The sequence below is a fragment of the Naegleria fowleri genome (assembly GCF_008403515.1).
Source record: "Naegleria fowleri strain ATCC 30894 chromosome Unknown tig61, whole genome shotgun sequence".
Classification (NCBI taxonomy): domain Eukaryota; phylum Heterolobosea; class Eutetramitea; order Acrasida; family Naegleriidae; genus Naegleria; species Naegleria fowleri.
Genome location: NW_025407993.1, coordinates 249,507 through 268,413, shown reverse-complemented (window position 1 = coordinate 268,413; position 18,907 = coordinate 249,507). Strand labels below are relative to the sequence as shown.

General features: G+C 35.7%; 13 protein-coding genes across 13 annotated transcripts; 11 read left to right on the top strand and 2 right to left on the bottom strand.

Moving 5' to 3' along the window:
* Positions 1–324: 324 nt before the first annotated feature.
* FDP41_008468 (uncharacterized protein) lies at positions 325–3,383 on the top strand (the record flags this gene model as incomplete). Its single annotated transcript, XM_044712324.1, has 5 exons — positions 325–442; positions 676–1,023; positions 1,107–1,358; positions 1,418–1,711; positions 1,813–3,383. 5 exons carry the CDS (start codon positions 325–327, stop codon positions 3,381–3,383), a joined length of 2,583 nt encoding a protein of 860 aa, XP_044557974.1.
* A 154-nt stretch (positions 3,384–3,537) lies between these two features.
* On the top strand, positions 3,538–4,616 carry FDP41_008467 (uncharacterized protein; the record flags this gene model as incomplete). The annotated part of the gene is made up of 2 exons (XM_044712323.1): positions 3,538–4,458; positions 4,527–4,616. The coding sequence occupies 2 exons, from the start codon at positions 3,538–3,540 to the stop codon at positions 4,614–4,616; spliced, it is 1,011 nt and encodes a 336-aa protein (XP_044557973.1).
* A 67-nt stretch (positions 4,617–4,683) lies between these two features.
* FDP41_008466 (uncharacterized protein) lies at positions 4,684–5,518 on the top strand (the record flags this gene model as incomplete). The annotated part of the gene is made up of 5 exons (XM_044712322.1): positions 4,684–4,731; positions 4,796–4,857; positions 4,912–4,995; positions 5,062–5,076; positions 5,137–5,518. The coding sequence occupies 5 exons, from the start codon at positions 4,684–4,686 to the stop codon at positions 5,516–5,518; spliced, it is 591 nt and encodes a 196-aa protein (XP_044557972.1).
* Positions 5,519–5,614: 96 nt separating this feature from the next.
* On the top strand, positions 5,615–6,190 carry FDP41_008465 (uncharacterized protein; the record flags this gene model as incomplete). The annotated part of the gene is made up of 1 exon (XM_044712321.1): positions 5,615–6,190. One exon carries the CDS (start codon positions 5,615–5,617, stop codon positions 6,188–6,190), a length of 576 nt encoding a protein of 191 aa, XP_044557971.1.
* A 135-nt stretch (positions 6,191–6,325) lies between these two features.
* Positions 6,326–7,471, top strand: FDP41_008464 (uncharacterized protein; the record flags this gene model as incomplete). Its single annotated transcript, XM_044712320.1, has 1 exon — positions 6,326–7,471. One exon carries the CDS (start codon positions 6,326–6,328, stop codon positions 7,469–7,471), a length of 1,146 nt encoding a protein of 381 aa, XP_044557970.1.
* Positions 7,472–7,928: 457 nt separating this feature from the next.
* Positions 7,929–9,170, top strand: FDP41_008463 (uncharacterized protein; the record flags this gene model as incomplete). The annotated part of the gene is made up of 1 exon (XM_044712319.1): positions 7,929–9,170. One exon carries the CDS (start codon positions 7,929–7,931, stop codon positions 9,168–9,170), a length of 1,242 nt encoding a protein of 413 aa, XP_044557969.1.
* An 867-nt stretch (positions 9,171–10,037) lies between these two features.
* Positions 10,038–10,856, bottom strand: FDP41_008462 (uncharacterized protein; the record flags this gene model as incomplete). The annotated part of the gene is made up of 1 exon (XM_044712318.1): positions 10,038–10,856. The coding sequence occupies one exon, from the start codon at positions 10,854–10,856 to the stop codon at positions 10,038–10,040; it is 819 nt and encodes a 272-aa protein (XP_044557968.1).
* Positions 10,857–10,976: 120 nt separating this feature from the next.
* Positions 10,977–12,593, top strand: FDP41_008461 (uncharacterized protein; the record flags this gene model as incomplete). Its single annotated transcript, XM_044712317.1, has 1 exon — positions 10,977–12,593. One exon carries the CDS (start codon positions 10,977–10,979, stop codon positions 12,591–12,593), a length of 1,617 nt encoding a protein of 538 aa, XP_044557967.1.
* Positions 12,594–12,640: 47 nt separating this feature from the next.
* FDP41_008460 (uncharacterized protein) lies at positions 12,641–13,919 on the bottom strand (the record flags this gene model as incomplete). The annotated part of the gene is made up of 2 exons (XM_044712316.1): positions 12,641–13,666; positions 13,725–13,919. 2 exons carry the CDS (start codon positions 13,917–13,919, stop codon positions 12,641–12,643), a joined length of 1,221 nt encoding a protein of 406 aa, XP_044557966.1.
* A 203-nt stretch (positions 13,920–14,122) lies between these two features.
* Positions 14,123–14,512, top strand: FDP41_008459 (uncharacterized protein; the record flags this gene model as incomplete). The annotated part of the gene is made up of 1 exon (XM_044712314.1): positions 14,123–14,512. One exon carries the CDS (start codon positions 14,123–14,125, stop codon positions 14,510–14,512), a length of 390 nt encoding a protein of 129 aa, XP_044557965.1.
* A 208-nt stretch (positions 14,513–14,720) lies between these two features.
* Positions 14,721–16,208, top strand: FDP41_008458 (uncharacterized protein; the record flags this gene model as incomplete). The annotated part of the gene is made up of 1 exon (XM_044712313.1): positions 14,721–16,208. The coding sequence occupies one exon, from the start codon at positions 14,721–14,723 to the stop codon at positions 16,206–16,208; it is 1,488 nt and encodes a 495-aa protein (XP_044557964.1).
* A 68-nt stretch (positions 16,209–16,276) lies between these two features.
* Positions 16,277–16,750, top strand: FDP41_008457 (uncharacterized protein; the record flags this gene model as incomplete). The annotated part of the gene is made up of 1 exon (XM_044712312.1): positions 16,277–16,750. The coding sequence occupies one exon, from the start codon at positions 16,277–16,279 to the stop codon at positions 16,748–16,750; it is 474 nt and encodes a 157-aa protein (XP_044557963.1).
* Positions 16,751–16,882: 132 nt separating this feature from the next.
* Positions 16,883–18,880, top strand: FDP41_008456 (uncharacterized protein; the record flags this gene model as incomplete). Its single annotated transcript, XM_044712311.1, has 1 exon — positions 16,883–18,880. The coding sequence occupies one exon, from the start codon at positions 16,883–16,885 to the stop codon at positions 18,878–18,880; it is 1,998 nt and encodes a 665-aa protein (XP_044557962.1).
* Between the last annotated feature and the right edge of the window lie 27 nt (positions 18,881–18,907).

Sequence of the window (18,907 nt, the reverse complement as noted above, 5' to 3'; positions counted from 1 at the left end):
TTTGTGATGATGGAAAAAAGATTTCTCGTCACAAAGGGCGCGAAACATCTCAAATGGTGCCTCAAGAATGCTTCCTGATGAGAAATTTTGAGTCTTTAAAGATCATGAGAAGGAAGCTCACAGCAACTCGTCCTCACCACCAAATTGTTTTTGATTTGACACCTACCTTCAAGAAGGGTTAAATTCTTGAAATGACATTGTAAAGGAGATTAGGATCATAAAGTAAATATCAAAGAGATCTCTTTTGGAACGTGGGCGGTGAACTTGGAACTTGTCTTTAAACCTAAAAAAAGTGTGGAACGCCAATTCATATTCATCATTATCATGGGAAGAGTATTTATATGGGGAGATTCACATCTGCCGAAACTTGTCAATTTTGCTTTACCTCTTTCTGTGAAACAAGTCCTTGCGACTGGATTGAATGATTTTTACATCTTGTTGGGTGCGTGTTTGTTCATGATTGTTCACATTTCGGAATGACCATGAATGCCTGTTTGGATATGAAAATCCATTTGAAATTTTGAAATATAATTTTGAAATGTATATGTGAAATGTTCCAAAATGTGTGATGATGATCCACTACTGGTATGAAATTCTTTGAAACATTGTTGGAAATTCATAAATTTGTGGTGACACGAATTAATCAATGTTGGCCAATCATGATGACTTTGATAGATGGTGGAGAATTATATCGATTTAAATTAATCAAAACAACAAACAGCGATGTGTCAGACACTCCAAGTTCATCCACCAATTTGGTGACATCAGAAAGTGAATTTGCAAATATTTCAACACCAGAATTAATATCTCTTCGTGAGGAAGATGTGGCAAATAATGAACATTTAATCATGATCGTATGCTTGAATCGAAACCAAATTGTTGGTTTATCAAATTTTGGAAAATTGTTTTGGTTGAAAGAACCACATGCATCCATCATGATCTTGATGGAAGATAAAGATGTCACTCATTCAAAAATTGAGAAAATCAGTGGAGATGGATGTGATTCCTTTGTCATACATTATGGTAGGTTCATTGTTATTGAATGGATTTTGTCTCATTCGAGTGTGAAAAACGTTCCTTGTGTGTTTAACAATAATTGTACTCAGCCAGTGGAGCTCTCAAACAATGTTCCGTACTTAATCAAGGTAATATCTCAACCGTTCGACGATTTCATCCATCTCATCAATTGCTTTGTACCAATGACTTTGCATTTCAAATTCCTGATGAAAATTGTAAGACACTTGTATTTCATGGAAGTACTTCACAATTTCCTGTAAAAGCAAATGAACTCAATTGCCCAGATGGAGGTGTTTGGATAGGTGGTTCAGTGAAGGAACATCATGTGTTATTCTTGTCCAGTAAGTTTTATCAAATTATTATGTATCGATAATATATATTATTATATTGTTTCTGTAAGGTTTGGGAAATGTTTACTCTCTTGGAATGAATTATGAGACTATTTATTGTGGTGAATTAATTCTTCGTGACAACACTTTCACGCAAGTACCAGGACTGAGAGACATTATCAAAGTGACACAATGTAAAGATAATTTATTATTTTGGGGTTCTAACAAGCATTACTTTTGTGCTGCACTTACCAAGAATGGAGATGTATTCACTTGGGGAGGAAACAATGGTTTGATGTGTGGTCACTCTCCAACGAAACCAAGATGCTTTTTTGGAACACTTGTGACAGCGTTTTATGGTCAAAGTAAGTGAATTGCATATTGTTGAATTTCATAGCCATTTCACATTTGTTTAATTGTTTGTTTAATTGTTTGTTGTACTTGAATGTGTATATACTTTGAAAAGAAATTGATCAAATCGATTGTGGATCTACTGTAGCGATTGCCTATGCAAAGGATTCTGGAACTGTATTTTCTCAATTTATCAACAATGAAGAATTTAGTGATCTTAAATTAGAATTAAGGTCTCATCGAACCAACGATATGAAAGAAATTTATTTACACAAATGCATTCTATTGGCACGATGTCCAACTCTTCTCCAATTAGTAGAATCTAAAAAACTGAATCGTTTCTTACGTGGAGCAATTTTTGGTTTAGACACTCACGATCAACTCTGTGTGGAAGAGGAATATTCAACAGAAATGGAAGTAACTTGTAAAAATTCGACTCGAACTGTTGTGACTATTGATTGTACTCTTTCAGACAAACAAAGAAAAGAATGGGGTTTTGAAGATGGTTTGAAAATTATTTATGACTCTATTTACTTTTATCTTTCATACTTATACACTGATCAGAGACATATCGATGTTCAAAAAGAAAAGGATCAACAAAAAGTTAGATTGATTAATTTAACCACCAGAAAAATTATTGAGCTTTTTTACTATTTGGAAAGTCAATTGTGGAATAACGAAACTCCAATTTCACACTCAACCATTTCTCAACATTTAATCTCTGATCATTTACTAAAGTCGTACTTGACATGGACCAAATCTAATTCTAAATATGAAAATTTATCCAAAGATAACAGACAAACACGAGGTTTGTTCCTCTATGGAGATGTTCATATTGAAGATCCAAAAATTAGAAAAAGCAGAATTGCAAAACATTTACACACTATTTTCTCCAAACCCAATACGTATGATGATTGTACTCTTCAAATGACAAGCAAACCTGGAGAATTGTGTTCACTGAGTGGTCATCGAGTAGTTTTGTCTCTTTCAGAATTTTTCAAAAGTCTCTTTATTTCAAACATGCAAGAAACTTTTGATAATAATTGCATCAAATTGGACAGGAATGAATTCGATGATGACAATTATTTATTTCAAGTTGAAAATCTGTTGCCCATGATTTACTTTTTATATTGTGGCGAAAGATCTCGAAAGGAATTATGGATGGACAGATATGATGCCAATTTGTCCACTCTCAATGCCAGTGAATGTTTGGCTGTTGGAAATTATTTCACTTCTCGACAATTCAAAACCTTTTGTGAAACATTTATTTCCAAATACATTGATTTGGAAACCATTGTTCCACTCTTAGCCATTTGTGACGTACATGCTGCCTATTCTCTTCGAGAAATGTGTCTCAATTTTGCAGTGGAACACTTTGAGCAAGTGTATATTCAAAAAGCATTTCATGAAGACTTGGAATCTGACACAAAAACCTTTGTTGTAAAATTAGCAAAAAAGAGAGGAAAGAAAGTAGTAGATGAGACGACTCTTAAGAACATTTGGAAGAATGGTGAATGGATTTATACAAGTACAACCACGAATGGCAGCTCTCAATCCTCCTCTCCATCTTCTTCAACTGTTGAAACCAAAACAACCACAACAACAGCATCCTCTTCATCCATGACGACGACTACCACTCGCAACAAAAGGTTCTCCTTTTTCAGTCGGTTTTTCAAGAAGCGATAAAAAGAAAGATTCCTTGTATGTTTATTAAGACTAGTTGAAATCTTTCTGTACAGATTAATAAAGGTTATTGAATGGTCATGGCGATAAGCTGGTTCGTGCCGTGTCGTAATCTTGATCTTAACTATAAGTTCACACAAAAATAGCACACATAAAAATGTCACAACAAACACCGTCCTGCTGCTGTTCTGTGGGTACAGTGATTGACTCACCACAACAATTCTATCACATGATCCATCATCCAGAAGATATACCAGATCATTTTCAAGTTCAAAATTTGATCGGTCGAGTCTGTAAAGGAAAACGAGAGAATGCAAAAGCGTTTCTTCAACTTACGGATGATCCCGATGACAAAACAGCTTTCATGTTCGGAGAGGATGGAGTGGAAAGAATTTTACATATTGCTGCGAAATATAAAAAGATGAATCAAGGATGTTCTCATTCTGATCCAAATCACACATCGAATGCTTCCAATAAGAATGGTAATTGCCAATCGCACACGAATCATCATCAGGATGGCACTACTGAACCACATTCTGAAAATGGAATCACTAAAAATCATCACAACAATGGCAGCAAGATGAGGGCATGTCAAGATGGAAAACTTGCTGAAGAAGAGGCTTTAGAAATTCTTCATTTGATTGGCTTTGAAGAGTCCTATGTGAAGGAAAAGATTTCACAGAATGTTCGTTTTGAAATGATCATTGTGCAACGAGATTGCTTTCTAAAGCAGACTGGAGCTCTTATTGAGAGAGCTGATTGGAATGGAGTTTACAAAATAGTGAAACATCTCTTCCCAAAAGCATTTCCTTACTTTGAAAAGTATTTTAATGAGCTGCAATCCACATCTTTTGATGAGATTAGAAAACGAGCGGATTTTGATTTTGCAGAAGTGAGACAAAGTGGTACTAGTCATCCTCTGTATTGGTCCACAGAAGAAAAATTCTTACGGCACATGGAGGAAAAGAAGAGAACCAAGAATGAAGAACCTTCTTTGATTGACGTGAGAGCGTTTTTATATTTTGCATGTGGCATTAGAGACTTGTTTGCAGGAAATGGGTACACCATGACTGAAAAGGTATGTCTTTTTTATGTTCTGTTGTTATGAGAATATTTGTGTTGAATCACATTCTTTCATGATATTAGGGTGAAGTGGCTCTCAAAGAATATCTTGTTGAGAATGTGAAACGTGAATTATTTGAAGATTGTTGTGTTGTGCTTCATCTCGATATTTAATCTACATGTAGACACAAGAGTCAATCATCATGATGATTGTGTCGTTACAAAAAATCTTAAATAAAAAATGGAAGCAAAGACCGTTCGTTTGGTGGTTGTAGGCGATGGTGCAGTGGTAGGTACTAAGGCTTTACTTAATTACAAGGTAATTCGTGATCACTGCTTTTTCAAAAACACAGGGTAAAACTTGTTTATTGCATGTGTTTGCTAAAGGAGAATTCCCCGAGAAGTACATTCCAACGTAAGTGGATCTTAACAGCGATTTCTGTTCAATCCTTATCGCTTGATGGTTCAGTATATTTGACAATTATTCTTCCGAGATTGAGGTGAATAATGAGACTATTAACTTTTTGTTGATGGATACTGCTGGACAGGAAGAGTAAGTTTGAATTTCAATCGGGATTTATTATTCATTCATTAATATTTTGAAAATCTCGTTGTACAGCTATGATCATATTCGGTAAGTTTTACCCTTAAATCCATGAAATTCTAAACACTTATTTCTTCTCGATGATTATAGACCTCTTTCCTATCCAGACGCAAACGTGTTTTTACTATGTTTTTCAGTTGATAGTCCCACTTCTTTGGACAACATTAAGAACAAGTGGGTACCGGAAGTTAGGAAGCATCGACCAAATTGCCCATTAGTTCTTGTGGGAACAAAGGCAGACATCAGAGAAGACAAATCGGCAGTTGCCAAACTCAAAGATCAAGGAACTGAAATCGTGTCCAAAGAAATGGCTGAGCAAGTGGCAAAGGCTATTAAAGCGGTCAAATACATGGAATGCAGCGCAATGAAAAACAATGGTGTGAAAGAAGTATTCGAGGAAGCTCTCTACAATGGTTTGTATCCTCCTGAAGTCAAAACAGAGAAGAAGAAAAATTCTTGCTTGATCCTTTAGGTGCAAGTACAATCTTGTTCAGGTTGTGGTCTCTCTGTGAATGTAAAATAAAATGTGTCAAACAAAAGTTGGAAGGTGAAAGAAAACTTCAAAAAAATGGCCAAACACAGAGGTCTTGCCCTCAAAGAACACAGAACAAAGACACAAATCCGAAAGGAAAAGAAGAAGCAAAAGAGACAATATCAATTAAAAAGTAGTACTGGAAAAGTATGGCAGCGAGAATTGACTCCAAAATTCAACTATGCTCGTGTCGGTTTAACTGCCAACCCAAATATGGCCGAGAAAGAAGTGCAAGAAATAAAGGAAACACTGCCCGTCGAGCAAGAGCCACAGAAATTGGAAGAAATCAAAAGTAACAAACAACAATTTAAATCAAAATTATGTTATATTGTTCATGAATCGGAACGAAAAACCCTTCAGACGTTGATCGACACGTACGGAGATGATTATAAAGCTATGGCATGGGATACCGAGCGTAACTATCTTCAATGGACTCCAAAACAATTAGAAAAGAAAATTGCAAAATATCGAAAATATTTGGAACAATTAGAATTTGAGTCCAAGACGAAAACAGGTGTTAAAGGGCCAGTACAACCAAAGAAGCGGTACAAACATGCACTCCGAGAGGGTGACAGATATCCATATCACAAAGAAACCGATGTATTTTTCTAATAATATTATTATGTGCCCAATAATAAGAGTCACATACCCTCACAATTTTGCAAACAATGAAGATTTCATGTCAGAACAACCTCTTCAGCCGCCAATAAACCAATTTTATAAAATTGGTTGACCAAAAAATCAATCATGCGACACCGTCAAGGCTTTCAAAATTCAACCAGCACCCGAAAGAACAACACTTATGAAAGACCGAATATAAAACGTAAGGATGAAGTGAATCAGACCATATCAAAGCGTTCCCAGCAGCAAATCACGCCCAACACAAATCAAATCTCTCCGAACTCTGTGCTAAAGCCTCAATCATCCGCTCAGCAAAGCCACGTTCAAAAGCAGAATATTATTGTACACCAAAAGCTAAGATATCCTCCAATCCGACATGAACTTCTCAAGTATTATGGCATTAGAAATATCATTGATGATGATCAAATTGCTGATGTCATATTTCCATCCTTAAGGTTAGCCTTCATAGTGGTTGGGATCGAGAATATTGTTCTTCCAAACTACTCGGAACAAGTTGGAATCAAGAATATTGCTCTTCCCTCTGTCTCCCAATATCGTTCTTTCTCCTCAACACCTTCTGATTTATCAATGCTTAGAAAAGCAACTCTGGAAGACATTTGTACTATTGGCTCCATATTTGAGAGATCATTTGTTCTTGTTATGATCAACAACAAAAATCAAATGGGAAAGCTCTTGGTCTTACAAAAAATGTTGACCTCTCATGTCATTCAAAGGCAAACGAATAGAGAGATGTTCCTTAAATCTCATGATGACCATAATCCATCCAAGAGAAAAAGAGAGGATCCGAATTCAGCTAGCAAGTGCGACAGCAGTGCAGATACAGATGCACCAGCTCCGTATAGACCTCCTCAAGTACTGCCTTGCAGCTCAACGGGTAAGATGATACAATGTATTCAAGAATTGAGTAAGGTTGAAGGACGAAAGCAACGTGTGAAACATAGCGAGCAAGAATTAGCAGAGTTCATGAATCAACATCAGGCAAATGCAGAGAGAGCATTTGTCAACTCTCCCATTGCTCATGGTCTCTCAAGTTATGAAGCAAGTGTATTGTTGCAAGGAATGGGCTCTGTTTCGAAGGTAATTTTGTGCCAATCGCCTCAAGAAATTATTGCACGAACTCCTCTCGAAAGGGAGAAGGCAACATTGATTTTCGACTTTTTCAATCCTCCCCAAGAGAACGACAAGTTATTGCAGATGCAAGATGAGGAAAATTCCTTCTACAGAGACATGCATCTCAATGATGGCAAATAAAATAACAAAATTCGTGATTTGGCAATGGCCTCTTGTTCTCATTCAGCGATAATTACTCGATCACAGATTCTTCAGCACCATAGGAATAATAAATGATAGTTTTAATCATCGAACACAAGACACAATCCTATTGTTAAGCTCCTACTCGTCAAATTGGAACATCAACACAGTTCGCTGTTAGCTGAAGTCCGAAGGTGACATTTTTTTGAAAACTGAAAAAGAAATTGTGGTTTGAAAAAATTTGAGTGAGAAGAAAGAACATTATGTAGATCGGAGCACAAAATTCTCATCAGGTTTTGTATTTTGACCATTTTTTCTTAATTCTCATACATCGTGTCACCATATTGGGCCATCTTCTAACTCAAATTCTGTTGCTTGATGAGATAACACAAAGATGATGGATGAAAGAATATTCACAATGTTGTAAATCGAATCAAAAGGAAATAAAACAAAAAAAATGTCAGTATCCACTACTGAAACTATTGTCTCTACCGGTTCTGCTCCCGCTAACTCTGCAAACCGCAACAGCGCAGCTCAACCATTGATTATCAAACCAACATTTGCTCCAACTGAAGAGTACTTGAAAAAGCACGAGTACGCTGAGAAGCGTGAACTCTTCTTGTCCGAGAAGGATACTCAACTTGCTGTAAAGTCTATCCGTAATACCATCAAGAACGAAGAAGCTCGTCTTCGTAGAAAGTACAAGTGGTTGAAATACCAAGATGCTTTGGGCTTGTTAGCTTTCGGTATCAGCGTTATTTCAATGTTGGCTGTTGGTTACTTGTATTTGACAGGACGCCTCCATTGGGCTTTGGTTGTTCCATTGTTGGCTTTGCCTGCCTCCATCTTGCACGAGTTGGAACACGATCTCATCCACAATCTCTACTTTAAGACCAATCAATGGGTTCACCATGTGATGTATGCCGTAATTTATATTGCCAAATTCTCCGTAACTCCATGGTACAGAAAGTTTATGCATTTGCGTCATCATCAAGTATCCGGATCCAAGTACGATTTGGAGGAAAGACTCATCGGAAGTGGCTTGCCATTTGGTTTCTTGCGTCTTGCTCTTGTTTTGACTCCTTGGGCTAATACCATGGTTTTGGACGATATTGAAAAGGATAATCGTTCTGACTGGAGCAGATGGGGACTCGTTATTACCTGTATCCCAACAGTTTTCACATTCGCTGTTCTTTGGCATTTGTTCTTTGGATATGTTCGTGCAATTTCAGGACTAACCATCACCGATTTTGATCCAGTCTTGTACTTGCCATTGTGGGCTTGGCCAATTGTGAGAGATTTGGGAGTGTTGATCTTGTTGCCTAATATCTTGAGACAAGCATGCTTGAATTTGATGGCTTCTTATTGCCACTATTACGGAGATGTTCCTGCTGGTGATGTTTTCTATCAAGGACAAGTTATTGATCACTGGACTATGTGGCCATTCCAATTATTCTGCTTTAACTTTGGTGCCACTCACATTATCCATCACTTTGTTCCAAACCAACCCTTCTATATTCGTGAAGCTATTTCTCGTAAGGCCAATGCGGAAATGATTAGACATGGTGTAAGAAATAATGACTGGAGAATTGTTGCAAGAAACAATCGTTACTACGAGTCATCAAAGCATTTGCTCGAGGCTGATAAATCCCAAGTCATTAACCCAGAACAATGGAACGAGATCCTTAAATCCAATTAGTGATGTATAATACCACATACTTTGGCACATCTCTGTGATCAATTCATGTATGAAATAAACACTTGTGTGGTGTGTAAGAAAAGAAATGTTCCTCCTTTTTGAGTTTTGCCATGTTGAATGAAAGGACAAAAATGAAACAAATTTGGATCAAATTCGCACATCGATGCTGAATTAATTTCCCTTGTTTTTGCTTGATTTCATGGTTTTTTCTTGTTTTCCTCGAATTTTCACTTTTTAATGCACAGATTCAACTATTTTGGGATTCGTTGCATCCTATCATGTATTCGAGGAGACATTCTCAAATATTACTTTAACAATTCCATGATGACAATGGAAGATGTGAAAGCACTTGTCGATGGTTGATGCCATGCTCACAACTTCATAATGTTTACAAAATATGGAAAAGGAATCAAAATGCACACTTTCTAAAATGTAAAACATATGCGCATAGGTCTATTGTTAACATAGGAAAGTTGTGGTTATCATTGTAAATTGCAATTCATCATAGTTCTAGCAATTGTCATTGTAATTAGAATCAATGATCTCTAAATGACCACAAAACGAGGAAGCTTGTGACGATTGTCTGGACTTATTAATAATATTCCATATAAGCCAAGATATTCCAGATAAGTGAAATTTTGTCCATTGTCTAAGAGAAACTCAACACATGCAATCTCCATTGTATTATTGGATAATTCTAGATATTTCAAGTTTCTCATATTGGAACTCATTAATATGCATCGAAGACCTGAAAAGGTAATATAATTCTGTTCCAAATCTAATCGTTCTAAATTCTGCATATGATTACTTTTTGCGATAAATTTCGCTCCATCAGAACCTAACATTTCCAGATAAATCTAAATATTTTTATCTCTCCAAGTGTTTGCTTTCTGCCAAGAATTTTGCTCCCCGACTCATAATGCTCGTCTTGTTTAGGATGAGATGTGTTAAATTTTTCACATTCAAGCTTTGGGCAAGACTTTTGGCTCCAAGTTCGGAAATAGGATTTGTACTCAAATCGAGTATGGTTAAATTTGCTAAATAAGCACTTGATACAATTAACTCCACGCCCTTATCTGAAATTAAATTGTTTTCCAACTTTAATTCTTTCAAATTTCTCATATAGGGACTAGAGGTTATGTGTTTCACACCGATAAATCCAATAGATTGGGAATATAAATCTAATTCTATCAAGTTTAGAATGTTTGGGCATTGCGTTAAGTTTTGCAACTTGGTGATTGATATGGACTTGTTCCAATATCTCAAACGAAATGAAATTTGTAATGTCTTGCTGTACCACACTTTTGAAACTTTCATACAAACACCAAAAATAAATTCAGGTTCAAGAAATTCCATCATATGGAATATCATATCATCTGCCAAATCTATCCCAAGAAATGTTAATGAAGTCCTATTATTATTATTGATAAAATTATTTGAAGGATTTGAAACTACAACATTTTCGAAATCATTCATGACCATTTTTGCATTATTGATCGTGTCATTTTCTTGATTTTGATTGTCGGAAATCTTTTTCTTTTTACTCAGACGAAAAGCAGTAGCAGAATTCTCATCATCATCATTATTTAATATTATTATTTGAGAATTGTTTCTTTTTAAACACTCTTCCACCATCGGAATACAATTCTCATCAAGTTTCGGAGGAGGTGAAATCAGTGTTTGCATTGGATGGAATCATTTTTTGTAACACTGAAAAACAACAATTCGGATCATTTTCTCTGTTAGGAAAAATTGTTGAATTTTAGAACTCTCATTCTCTTTTAGAAAAAATTGTTGAGAACCACCATGAACTCTTCTTCACCACCAAGTTTACAAATACTGAACTTGTCCTCTCTACCACTGGAAATGATGATTGAAATTGCAAAATATCTTCCTCTCCGATTGGTGTTGAGTGACTCCTTTTTGATCCCTCTCAAATATGTTCTCGGAATGGATGTCTATTCCATTGAAATGGAAAGGAGTAAAATTCATCAAGATGTTGACTCAACGATGGGCCAAACACATGAATGGACAAGGCAACATCTTCCATTGAATAATAATAGAGAGGTTGAGATTTATTGGAGGCAATTTCTCTCTCATCATGTGAGGAAACAATTTCAAAGCCTCGACCCACGATCATTGGGACCTATTGCTCTACTTTCCCGAATTTTCAAATATACTTCAAAATGTACGATTCAAAAGTTTCCCTTTTATTTCAGGAATGGTTGTATTGAAACAGAGATCTGTAACATTCTTTGTATTCCAGATGAATTTAAATTCATATTTATGGATAAATTGAAAATTATTCCAAAATATTCCATTGAAGAGCGAGGAAAACCACAACAATCAAAAGGAGAAAAGAACAAAGAAAGAGCTATTGCAGAGTTTGAAAATAAGAGCTGGAGTATCACAGAGTTACAATTTCTCTTGGGCTTTGTTGAGAGAAATTCCTTTATTTTCATTCTTAAAAACGAGATCATTGGAAAGAAACATCCAAACCTTTCAAAAACCTTGAAAGATGACATAGATGTGGAGTTGGTATATTGTAACAGATCCTTAACACATCATGAATATTGTGAGTTGTCCATGTATTTGTCGAACAAATTTAATTTTGATAAACCCATGAGAATAAGAGGAAGTGCTACGATGAAGGATGGAGTTTTTGAATTGAAAAACATTAGATATACACCATTAGAAACACAACCAATGATCAAGAATTTATCAGATACATGGTATTCAATATTTTCAAAATTTGTGCGGTGTTGTTCCAACTCTGCTCAGGAAAGGCTATGTCATGAAATACTCCTTCAGCATTTTTGGTATCCTGGAACTGAAATCGAGATTACTACTTCAAAAACGGGTTACATGAAGTCAGACGTTGTGAATAGTGTGAGCTTGTATTTGAATGATACACCAGAAATTGTGAAAACTATTGATTCTCTGGTTAGATTTGACACAGCGGATTCTGTTGAAAAAGTAATTGTGTCTTTCAATCCTAGAACCTCCAAGAAAACATGTCAAATATTCCCTCAAAAGATACCCTTTTCTGTGCTTCATATTTCAATGATTGTCGCTATCACGTATTTTGCATTAGCCAACTCCTGCTTGCTGAACTGGAAATATTCAAGACAATTTTACAACTCCAACCATTTTTCATTTAAGGGAATTTTATTATTTTCGATTCTTGATGTATTTTCCTTCGCAGGATATCCTTTCAAAGCCTTACTTTCTTATTTATGGGGATGCTTCAAAGAACAGCATGTGACCTTTATCGAGAGTGTGTGTAACTTAGGATTTGCAAGATATCTTATTTGGACCATAGTTTCGACATTCAAAAGTTATTACAGATACCATGAAGTTGAGATTCCACTCACATCCACCTTACCTGACAAATCAAATACCAAGTTGAGCAAAACCGATTAATTTATAATGTAATTTTGATGAAACTTGGAAACAACCACGCCAATAATTTAAATTCCTGGGCCTCGTGCGGTAATAGATTCTACTCGAGTGATTAAATGATTATCAGGATTGAAAAATGCAACCATGTCATACATGTTAAAGGTGGGATCTACGTGGCCAGGAATTAATTTCAATACATCTCCAACATTAAGTGAATTAATTAACTCTTGAGCTTTTTCTGAGTGAGCTTCGAAAATACCATGTTCATCACCACCAGGTTTGTAGTTCGACAGTATTTTTCGATGTTCAGCATCTGCAATGATTGGAACTCCACTGTCCAACGAAGAAGCTTTGAGACCTGCGTCCACCACAATTCGAGTATTTGGCACTTTGCTCACTATTGTGGTAAGAATGTAAAGACTTTGAGAAAAGGCTGATTCATCTTCCAACATGGTTTTTCCATTGGAGCTTGTCAAAATTTTTCCATAATCTGCATCACCAAATAAATAACTACCAGGTTGGATTTCTGTGAATACATCACTAGATGCTTCAAACTCAAATGTGCCAGTTCCACCTCCTGTCACATATTTTACAAAAACTCCATTTTGAGAAAGATAATCTAATAATCTTTTAACTTTTTCAACAACTCTGGCTACTGCTTCTTTTCTATCTTCGTATTTGACAATGTGTTGATTGGCACCCTTGTAGCATTGCAGTCCTTTAAATTCAACGTGTTTACATTTTTCGATAAGTTTGATTAATTTCAAAGTTTCTTCTTCGGAATTGGTTCCACATCTGTTTTGACCAACATTGTACTCCACTACAAGCTGAAGCTTTTGATTTGGCTCATTGCTTTCAGCCATGATTTTATCTATTAAAGTCACAATTTGTTCATTGTCAACGCATAGCGATATAGTTTTCCCTGATATTTCGTTCATATTTCTAATAACTCTCAATTTATCAACATTAACTACTTCATTCGAAATTAAAACATCATCCACTGCTTTTAGAGCTTCAACAGCTTCACTTAATTTTTGGCAACAAACTCCAATTGCACCTCCTCTTTCGATTTGATCTTTTGCAATTGCCGGGCACTGAAATTCATTGTTGATCAAAAGTCTATAGAGATGAGAAAAAACAGGACGATCATACCTTGTGTGCTTTAAAATGTGCTCGGGTCATGACCATCTCATTCAACTCTTTGGCACGATTTTTCATTAACATCAAATTTCGCTCATAAGCCTTTTCATCAATCAGCAAACAAGGAGTTGGAACCAGATGCAATGGTCTTCCGATAAAATTGTGCAAGCTGAGAGGCAGCAACAAGGAAGAAAGCTTTTGATTCATTTTTTCCTTGTTGAAAGAAGGAACATTTTAAGATCAACCCTAAATTATTAACAACAAAAGAATGCATTCCTGTATTCAGGATTTGAGAGTTGTTTCAATGATGAACAATGTTTGTTGGATGCTGATTGGTTTGTTCTTATAAGTTCCTTGTTGGAATGCCACTCTCAATTTGCACAAATTCAAATTGAATTCAAAAAAAAATCATGTCCAACCTTTCCAAGTCTGAACAACAACAACCTTTAAATTCCCTTCCATCGCTAGAGTTGTTTCGAAAGGAACCTTCCCGAACTCTAAAAGCTTTTCTAAAACTCTCCAACATTGAATGGGTGCAAATTCTTGCCTATGGAGTGTTTGATCAAGATTTTAGAGAATGTTTGAATATATTTTTGAGTTGTAAAACCATGTATGAAATAACTCATGAGAATGATTGGTTTTGGAAGCTCCTGGTTCATATCATGTTGTGGCCTCATGTCAAGAAAAATCGTGGATGTTATGGTTCCATTCCTACCATGGGAAAGTTTATAAGAGATATTGATTCCTTGACAGTGTTGGCTCGGAAAACAAAATTTGATACACGATCGATCAAGAGATGATCCTCCTAAAACCATCTTTTTGAGGATTTATAGGAAAGTTGTTTGTTCTACTGGGTATCATGAATTCGTTCCGAGGTTTCAACAAGGAGTGACCTTAAATAAGTATTTGGAAAAAATTGATTATAACCTCAAAAGCTCTTTTTCATCTCGAAAATCGATCAATAATAATGCTTTTCTCATTCAAAATTTTGAAAGAAACCTTATCAAGATGAGATATGATAACAATTATGCAGGAAGTGCATTGAATTTTGAACATGAGGCTTATCAACTATCGGTAGCCCTTGCATTCCGAAATACAATAGGAGATCAAAGCTCTTGCAGTTTACTGACCTTAGAAATCGAACAATTACATTCCATTGTTTCTAGCGAGACCATATTTAAGAACCGCTTACTTGCCATTAATCAACTCATTGAAAGAAAAGAAGCCTATGCGTTGTTGTTAGAAGTTGCTTGTGACCACTATAGAACTAGTGTTTCCAAATATCACAAAAAACCAAATTTTCATGAGATTTTAGAGGAAGATTTCGGTAGTCAATTAGCAAAGCTTAATGAGAGCAAATATTATGCATGCTCTCTGATCGGGTCGTCTCATTCCAGTACCTTTTCATTAATATTTAAGCGAATATATTTGGAGACTGTTTTACCAAATATCAAATTTTCATTAATTGAAAAACTTCCTTCTAACATTGTACTTCCTTTCCCTCCGACACACTTTTATTTATTTGAACAAATTATTGACGAACTACACACATTTTGTGACACTAACAACCACAGTATAACCTTTGAAAGCGAACATGGATTATTATCTTACATTGCTTATCATTATGAATCAACAACAAGATTAACTAGTGCAATAATGAACAAGAAAGTTCAATACAAGATTCGTCTTCAGGACATTTTGGACTTTATAACTTTTCATTCTGATAAGTGGATGGACATTGTTTCCTTAACCAAGATATATCTAGAACAAAATCCATCGAACTTGGAACCTGTTGCATCTTTACTCAACAGAATTTTTGTTAAGCGCATTACATTTGAAACTCAATCTCTCTTAATTGAAATGATGATAGAAAATTTTGAAGAAATGGCAGAGCTGTTGCGGGAGCAACCTTTTCATTTGCTTCATTCTTTATGCTGTAATTATTATCAACATTTGTTTGATTATGAATCATCCTTGGCTACTTCTGAGGAGCAATTGGAGCGAAATCTAAAAGTTCTCTCTGAAAATTTCAAACAGATGGTACAATATTTAATGTCGAAAGGAATTCACAAACCATGTAAGGACATGAAAATTATTGAATCTATTTTATCTTCCCGAGTGAAATGGTTTTTCAAAGACAATCCTTACAACAACATTCCTTCCACTCTTGTGGGTACCATGAATTTCTTGAATTTTGATCTATCAGCAACGGAAATTGTCGATATTGCCTCCCTTATTGAGAGGAATCACTTTGATTGTCCTCAAATGATGTTTTATAGCTCGATGAAAATCGATTCTGCATTTGCGAATCAACAGTGGGTAGAATGTTTTTCCTATTTGTGTGAACTATTTGACAAGAGTCATGTTTCAACGTCCTCAAAACTATTCGACTTTAATATTTCTCCCTTAGAAGAATATTCCTTGACCAATTTTAAGAATGAATTTTATTCAAGCCTTGTCGTTTGTTTTTTTGAAAGGATGAAACTTCTTCCATGACCAACAGCAACCACATTCTCGATGTCATGAAAGTCGATTCGAAAGTCATTCACAAAAAAGAAATAAAAATGGTTTTGCTTCTCCGACCTCACTGTCGAGGACATCCATTCTCTCGCCAGTTCAATTTGCTCCGAATTATTGAGTCATCCCGAGCTCGGTGCTTCTCCACCTCTTTTCAGTTGCGGACTGGATCTTCTTCATCATCACCAACCACAGGAGAAGGGCAGAATAATACAAACCAACAACAACAACAACAACAACAACAGACACAAACACCAGGCACAACAAAATCACAAGAAGACCAAGATTTGGAATTTATCATCGAACAAGCATATATTAAAAAGAAAGTTGAGCAAGCAGCTATGGGAGAACGAGTAAAAGGAGTCCTCGAACAAGCCAAGGCAAAACAAAGAAGAAAGGCTCATTTCATTGTTTCTTTCGGACTAGTTGCTGCGGTTGCCATCATTCTGTTCGTCATTGCTGTTCATCAACGAAAGAATTCTGGCGTTCAAACAGAAATCACAAGAGATCGCAAATTTTAGATGTGTTTCGCCTTTATGGAAGAATGATGTAAGAGGTGGTGTGGTGTTTAAAAAGGTTTAAAGAAGATTAAATGATCGTGATGAAAGTTCATTGTTAGGATTGAATGTTTGTTTCCGAAAGTGAAGAAAAAAATGCCTAAAAAACCTGCCAAGTCCTCACACCACCACTCCACCACAACCCTTACATGTAGCAACAATGCGCGTGATCTATGGAGTCAAGAAGCAAAATCTATAAGATTGGATTATGGCAGTTGTGACTGGTCTGACAGGTTAAATCAAATTTTGGAGCAGATGGTCACACGAATGAATGAGAACGGCTATATTTTACAACAGACTGAGGAAATGGAGTTCAACGTATGGAAACATTCTTTGCATGGAAAGCCTCATCAAAGAAAAATCAGATTTAAAAGTATTCCTTGGGTAGAAGAAAGAATTTTGGAAATTATTGATGGACAAAAACAAATAGATATCAAAACAATCAGAGAGGTTGACCTTCCCAAAGAAAATGAGCTTACATTTCTTCAAGCCAGCCATCAAACACCTCTATCCTTTTCCTTTGACAATATCAACTCATTCCTTTCATTCGGAATTATATTTCTATATGGATTGCTTAAATGCCATGACCGGTTACAAATGAGTGAAAATTTGTCATGCTTATTAGTGTCATCCTTGAACGATTCCACACATTCCTACTCCCTATCGTCCGACATGAAAATGTTAGCATTTGCTGGAATACCTTACTCTTTTACGGTACTGAGCAAAGACGTTCTGGATGTTAAAATTGCGACGCTGGAGCCCATATGGAAGGCAACGCTTATAGCACACACCTTAAATCAACAAAATGTCAAACAAATAAGGAGAAATCAAGTTTGTGACATCTGTTCTCATGTTGATTCTAAAACAATCTTTGCTTTCACAACCAATATCAGCGGAGAGTACATACTGGAATTGGAATGTCAAAGAAACAAGAAATGGAAAAAGATAATACCTGTCTCTGTCAAATCTTCAAAGTTTAGCTTTAAACATAGCTACATTTGCTTTCAGGATGAAGAAATTGCTAAAGCTAATGAGCAGAAAGTTATTGATCTGCATATTTGTGACATGTTTAACAATCCATCCTTTTCAGGATTTAATTTGGAAATGTTAGAAATTCAAATTTTTGAAGTTGTTTCAAAATCTAGATATATTTGGGCAAATGGACAGTTCATAGACGGAGAAGCTTCTCTCTTGAATATTGTCATAATTCAATCTGAAACAAAGATTAGCGTTGCATTTTCAAGTAAGAAATCCTCTACTTATGAAATTGAGATGTTTTATACAGTGAACGATAGGCGCCTAAGTTTCAACTCACCAAACCAAACTGATAGTAGATTGGTATGCAAAGTAGTTCCTTCAACCTTTGACCATTATACCATTTGCTGCTCAGAAGATGATAGCACACTATATACATCAATGGAGACGATTTCAATGGTCTTTACAGCAGTAGATGAATATGAGAACGAGTTAGAATTGGATGATTTAAATGCAAACATTGAAATTAAGCTTCGGTATGAGTCTCCTGCCGAATATCTTGAATACGCTGACTTTCTTCAACCTAATCACTCCTCAATCAAAGCAACTTATTTTCATGAAAAAGGACCAAAATTGAAAACATCTTTTACGCCATTATGGAAAGGAGTTTATTCAGTCCATTTTTACTTTAAGGGTACAAAAATAAGAAAGACAATTTTTATTGTAAATGAAAGTGCTTGTGAGCAAACAAGATTGGAACAATTGAGATATGACATTCAACGAATAACTATTCAGAAAGAAAAAGATAGAATTCAAGAGGAAATTAATGCCTGGACAAAAAATCAAACCTTTAGACAAATTTTAAATCATGTCGTTGAGAAATATCATCCCAATAAGGAAGACCATGCATCTTTGCTTCTTCCCATAAGTGCCGATAGACCTGAAATATTGAAACTGTATAAGAAGGTTGTATTTATAATTCACACAGACCAGTCTCCATTACTGAGAAATTATATGAACGCACAAGAAAGGGAATTATTGATTTGTGAGTTGAATTTGATATTCAATGCAGTCCAACAAGCATACAGAAGATGGAAAGCACTCACAAAGCTGCATTAATGAGACCCCCAGTATAGATGCACATTT